At 50.4% G+C, this 6,432-nt stretch overlaps 1 protein-coding gene across 3 annotated transcripts in view; it reads left to right on the top strand.

The window, feature by feature from the left end:
* The first annotated feature begins 532 nt into the window (after positions 1-532).
* Positions 533-6,432, top strand: part of LOC308574344 (multidrug and toxin extrusion protein 2-like) — a 28,750-nt gene continuing 22,850 nt past the window's right edge. Inside the window, exon 1 of one of the 3 annotated variants that reach the window (XM_081172058.1) lies at positions 533-827. In XM_081172058.1, the coding sequence (XP_081028184.1) occupies positions 639-827 (189 nt within the window). In that variant the 5' untranslated portion in view covers positions 533-638. Of the gene's footprint in view, positions 828-1,249; positions 1,867-4,378; positions 6,408-6,432 lie in introns of those variants that run through there. The other 2 variants (XM_081172061.1, XM_081172057.1) reach the window with 2 other exon arrangements.

Here is a 6,432-nt window from a genome sequence, read left to right as displayed (position 1 = left end):
CTCCCCCGGCCCGGCGCCCCCCGCCGCGCCGGTGCCTGTTATCGAGCTGGTGCGCGCCGGGCGCCCTATAAAAGCCGCGGACGCGCCCACCGCCGCCCGAGATTATTGGGGGGGCTGAGCCCCCCCAAACGAATTTTTGAGGGGGCTCGGGCCCCCTCAAGCCCCATTGAGTCGGCGCCTATGAATACGAATAATATAGAAAATCAACTTTAATCAACATTTTCCATTTGCTAATCGTTATTTCATATTTTGTTTTAATGGTTGTGACCTGCTCTGGGTGAAGGGCTGGGCAAGTAATTAATTAATTAACAACAACAAAATATGAAATCATTCATAAAAATGACGGGTGCAGCCCCCTCCACCTCGCCCGCCCATCCGATTTGGGGGTCCGGGGGTTCCCCCTCCTTTCCTCCCTCTCTCTCCCGCGGCGCGCGCGTCACCGCCGGCTCCGCCAAATGGGGAAGGGGATTCCCCTCCGCGCGCCCGCCCCCCTGGCCCGCCTGCGCTGCACGTGGCCGCCGCCGGGAAGCGATGCTTCGGCTGGGCTGGACGGCGCGGCCGTTGGCGCTGCCGCTCGGAGCTGCTGCTGCTGCTGCTGCTGCCGCTGCTGCTCCCTCGCCCCGCCGGGGAGGAGGACGATGCAGAGGCTGGAGGAGAAGCGAGGCGCCGAGGAGGACGAGCCCCAGGAGATCCGGCCGCTCCCTCCTCCTCCTCCTCCTCCGCCGCCGGCGCCCTCGCCCTCCTGCTGCGGCCGGAGCCTCCGCCGCCTCGTCCCCGTCGGCGCCTGGCGAGAGGCCCGCGAGCTGGTCCAGATCGGCGGCCCCGTGGTGAGGAAGGAGGGCAGGCGGGGAGGGCGAGGACCTGAAGGAGAACCGCGATCTCTCCCGGGGGGGGGGGCAGCGGTGGTGCAGTGGTTAGAGCAACCATGGCCCGCCTCGCAGGGTTGTTGTGCGGGCGGAAGCAGCAGGATGAATGATCGTCAGGATCAATGAATGAGGCGCAGAGACTGAGAAATGAAAGAGAGATCAGAGCATAGCTGTCAACGTTTTTAAGGGAAATTCCCTTATTCCGAATAGGATTCCATTGCAAGAAAAGGGAAAAGTTGACAGCTATGGATCAGAGAGAGATCTGCGGAGAATAAAATGGGAGGGAAGGAGAGAGAAATCGGAGGAATAAAAATGTGAAGAGCTGAAATGGCTTTTAATCTAGTGTTCCGTTTACCGCCAATTCTGTTTTTTAAAATAATTGTTTCTAACTTTTTTTTACTGATAAATCTCACTGTTCCGTTGTTTTCGCAAACTGCTCTGAGTTTCTCCCTCTCACAATCAAGCAGTGTATAATTTTTATTTGAAAGACGGAACGAAATAATGGGGTTGTCTCTGACCAAGCTTAACCCCGTCAGAATGGGTGAGTCAGCCGTGCCCCTTCATTTCAATGGGTCTACTCTGAGTGAGTAGAGCTAGCGCTGGATGCAACCCGCAGGAGATGAAATGGGAGGCGTGGGATGGAACAAGGATGAAGGATGAGAAAATGGGAGGGAGAAGGGCAGAGAAAAAGAAAAGAATGAAATGAGAGGTGAATAGAGGAAAGGCAGCAGGAAGGGAAGAGGAAAGAAGAGGAGGGGAAGGAGGAAGTTGAGAGACAGAACTGCACTGCGTCCTCTGAAAACAGAACAAGGTTCCACTCCTCATGGTTCTGAAGGAAGGGCTGATTTCAGTTGAACTGCCTTAAGCTGAGTCAGTTCATTGGTCCATTTAACCCAGTGTTGTCTGCACTGACTGGCAGCAGCTCTCCAGAGTTTCATGCTAGGGGACATTCCCTACCAGGAGATGCCACTGGTGGCTGAACCTTCTGCATGCAAAGCAGGTAGTCTTCCCCACAGCTGTGGTCTCAAGAGACCCACCCTATCTTGTCCTTGCCCAAAGGTGGACTCGCCCCTAGTTGATAAGGGAAGGAGGTGGGGGGGGTCCAAAGTCTGAGCTTATTGGGGCCCAGAGACCCCACCCTGAGCCCTTTTTACGACCCGCTAAAAACTAAAGTACACATTTCATTTTCCGGATCAGCCTTGTGACCTCTTGCACGAAACCTTACGCGAATGGCTGTTTTTTAAAATCTTTATTTTTGCATGGAAATTGGCACATGATGGAACCGAAAGTGCTTTTGTTTTTTTAAAAAAGAGATTTTCTAGTCTGTCTTTCAGGGCAGGCCCCTAGCCAGGCCTCTCGCACCAGAACAATACAATATAAACAAGACCCACCCGGATAAAACCACGAGGCAAAGCTGAAAACATTGTTTATCCTGCATTATAGATCCCTTCACCGGATTGAGAGGGGAAGGTTAGACTAGATTAGGGGTGGTGGGATATCAGGCCTGGGGGTCCGGATGTGGCCCTCTGCTCTCTCTTTCTGGCCCTTGATGTTCTCCTTGGGTCACGCCCCACACTTCCTGCCTTTCTGGAGTTCTTTAACTGTTTGGAATGTGTCCTTGAACTGTAAAAAAATAAAAAACCCGCTTGTTTGCTTGGATGGCGAGATGTGTGTGAAAACCTCTGGCTTCTGCACGGCTGAAATGTGCAGCCTATAGTACAAAAGTAAAGCCCCCGTCTTCACAGTGCATTTAAAGATGTATCATACCACTTACATAGAATGATAGAGTTGGAAGGGACCCCCTAGGGTCATCTAGTCCAACCCGCACAAATCGCAACTGTCGAACAGCTCTTACTGTCAGAAAGTTCTTCCTGATGTTTAGTCGGAATCTCCTTTCTTGTAACTTGAAGCCATTGGTTCGGGTCCTACACCCCAGAGCAGGAGAAAACAAGCTTGCTCCATCTTCCACGAGACAGCCCTTAAGATATTTGAAGATGGCTATCATATCTTTTCTTAGTCTCCTCTTTTCCAGGCTAAACATACCCAGCTCCTTCAACCAGTCCTCATCAGGCTTGGTTTCCAGACCCTTGATCATCTTTTTCGCTCTCCTCTGCACACCTTCCAGCTTGTCAACATCCTTCTTAAATTGGGGCGCCCAGAACTGGACACAGTCTTCCAGGTGTGGTCTGACCAAAGCAGAATAGGGTCAGATTATTCCTTCCCTTGATCCGCACACTAGACTTCTTCTGTTGATACAGTCAAGAATAGCATTAGCTTTTTTTGCTGCTGCATCACACAATGGACTCATGTTAAGCTTTTAATAATAATAATAACAACAGCATCTTAAAAAGCAGAGACATCACCTTGCCAACAAAGGTCCGTATAGTAAAAGCTATGGTTTTCCCAGTAGTGATGTATGGAAGTGAGAGCTGGACCATAAAGAAGGCTGATCTCCGAAGAATTGATGCTTTTGAATTCTGGTGCTGGAGGAGACTCTTGAGAGTCCCATGGACTGCAAGAAGAACCAACCTCTCCATTCTGAAGGAAATCGGTCCTGAGTGCTCACTGGAAGGACAGATCCTGAAGCTGAGGCTCCAATACTTTGGCCACCTCATGAGAAGAGAAGACTCTCTGGAAGAGACCCTGATGTTGGGAAAGATGGAGGGCACAAGGAAAAGGGGACGACAGAGGACGAGATGGTTGGACAGTGTTCTCGAAGCTACAAACATGAGTCTGACCAAACTGCGGGAGGCAGTGGAAGACAGGAGTGCCTGGCGTGTTCTGGTCCATGGGGTCACGAAGAGGCGGACACGACTAAACAACAACAACAACAACAACAACAATAAGAATATATTTATACCCTGCCCATCTGGCTGGGTTTCCCCAGCCACTCTGGGCGGCTCCCAATCGAGTGTTAAAAACAATACAGCATTCAATATTAAAAACGTCCCTAAACAGGGCTGCCTTCAGATGTCTTTGAAAGATAAGATAGCTGCTTATTTCCTTGACATCTGATGGGAGGGTGTTCCACCACTGAGAAGGCCCTGTGGCTGGTTCCCTCTAACCTCACTTCTCACAGCGAGGGAACCGCCAGAAGGCCCTCGGTGCTGGACCTCAGTGTCCGGGCTGAACGATGGGGGTGGAGATGCTCCTTCAGGTATACAGGACTGAGGCTGTTTAGCGCTTCCTCCAGTCATGGCTTCCCCCAAAGGACTCTGGGAACTGTAGTTTGTTAAGGGGGCTGGGGATTATTAGGAGTTGGCCCAGTTTCCCTCACGGAGCTTCCGTTTCCAGATTGGTTCAGTCCCTCTTGCCAAGCAACTACTTCCTGAAATTTTTACGCTGCTTGATTGGAAAAGAAAAACCCCACCTCAAAACGGTTTGCAAAAGAGCTGAAATGTTATCAATAAAAAGAACTCACAACAATAATTTAAAACATTTTTTAAAAATACGTTTGGTGGGCCACACAATGACATCTCACTTTTTCTTTTCTTCTAAAATAAAAACACTGAAACTCCCATATTTTATTATTCTGCTCAGTCGCCTCTTAGTCTAATATTGGCGTTGGCTGTTCCGATGTTCGATTTCCGCTCCCCTTGGCTCCGCTGGCAAAGCAACAGAGTTCTTGCAACTTTTACAAGGAGGGCCTAGAACTGAGTTGCCCACCAGCTTCTCTTTGGATTGTTTGCCAGGGACCTGAGGTTTTGCAGGCAGCTGCTTGCTGGCCTGTCTGTTCGGATCCTGGAAGGCTTGTGTCCCTCGATCCGTGGCCCCCGCCTCCCCCACTGCTTGCAAAGGACCCTGGGGCTGGAGCTTGCTCAGATCCCGGGAGGCCTGCTTACTTTGGTTGTCTTGCAAAGGAGCCTTGCAAAATGCTCTGGGCCGTCGATCCAGATTTGTTTGTTTGCGTGTGGTCCAGCACGGCAAATATATACGCATAAAATTAGCTCGGCTAAAAGGATATACAGTGGTACCTCTGGTTACGTACTTAATTTGTTCCGGAGGTCCGTTCTTAACCTGAAACTGTTCTTAACCTGAAGCACCACTTTAGCTAATGGGGCCTCCCGCTGCCGCCGCGCAATTTCTGTTCTCATCCTGAAGCAAAGTTCTTAATCCGAGGTACTATTTCTGGGTTAGGGGAGTCTGTAACCTGAAGCCTATGTAACCTGAAGCGTATGTAACCCGAGGTACCACTGTACAACAAATGTAGGCTTAGAATTTTGAATTTGCTTGGCAGATCACAACATTTTTCTTAAAAAGGAGGAATCAAAGAACCTGGGGACTTGTGTATGCTGAACTTTAAAGTGTGTGTGTGTGTGTGTGTGTGATCTTATGTTTGGATCAGCTGTCCTGTCCCTCTGGATCAGGGGGAGAGGGATCCGTTCCTTCAATCCCAAATAGCCTTTTGTTCATTGTCCATCTTGCAAGCATCTGACTTCGGGTCGGAAGTTCTTTGCTGCCAGATAACGGCACCTCTTGAGACTTTCATGCCCTGGGGTTGAGGGTTTGTGTGTGTCTGGCGGTCTGACTTGTTCCTTGAGCACATGCTTTGCATAAAAAGTCCCAGGTTCAATCCTAGCTGAGCGGGGAGGAACAGGACAAATGTGCACTGCGATAAAATGTTGCAGCATGAAGTGCTGCTCTTCCAGATTCTAGCCCCTCTCTCCCCACCCCCGTGAGAACTTAGGAAGCTGCCTTGGGATGACTTGACCCTTTGGTCCATCCAGCACAGTACTGTCCACACTGACCAGCAGCAGCTCTCCAGAGTTTTAGGCACAGAGTCTTTCCCCAGTCCTATCTGGTGATGCCGAAAATCGAACCCAGGACTGAGTTCAAACAGATGCTCTTATCACTGAGCTCCACTCCCTTTTCCCCTTCTCCCAACAGTCTATCAGCATTCAAGGATCACCAAACACACTCAGTCTTCACTGAGATGTTTTTGGGACACCTTAAAATTGGGGGGAGTATTTTGCAACTCCACACAGCGCCTGAACTCTGGAAATAGCAGGAACATTGATCCTTCGGCTACAGGATCCAAGGATCTGACTTTTTAATATTGTTTTTCTTGTCCTCTGCTGGGTCTCTCTATTGACGTGTTCCGGATTGGGCCATTCAGCTAACAGTATGTTGCCTCTTCTCTACTTCCCCCCACCCTCCCCAAAAAATCCACTTATTTGTGTCAGGGCATGTCCAGGATTAGAGGACTGCTGTCATAAACCTCTCCTCGCCATCACAGGGCAGGAACCAAACGCTTATTTTCTCTTTCCCCTCCCAGATCCTTGTCAGGGTGAAAGATTGCTGCCCTGGGGTAGCGCCGAGCTTCGCGTAAGCTGTGCTTGTTGGGACCTGTTCCGCTTCTCTTGGCGCTCTTCCCCAAGTACAAGAAAACACTGCTTTGGACCGGGCCCCGGTTCCTGGAACCAAAAGCCAGTTCAAACTCCACAGGGCCAAGACACACGGGAGAGGTTCTGCAAGCCGCGAGGGGGGAATGGAAATTTTTGGGAACCATTTTTTTGGAGGAACATTGCAGGCTCCCTGCAGGTAGAAAGCTAGCCTCTGCGTGACA

The sequence above is a fragment of the Podarcis bocagei genome (assembly GCF_964188305.1).
Source record: "Podarcis bocagei genome assembly, chromosome: 15".
Taxonomy (NCBI): domain Eukaryota; kingdom Metazoa; phylum Chordata; class Lepidosauria; order Squamata; family Lacertidae; genus Podarcis; species Podarcis bocagei.
The sequence above is the reverse complement of the archived record's forward strand: the minus strand, read 5'-3'. Positions and strand labels throughout refer to the sequence as shown.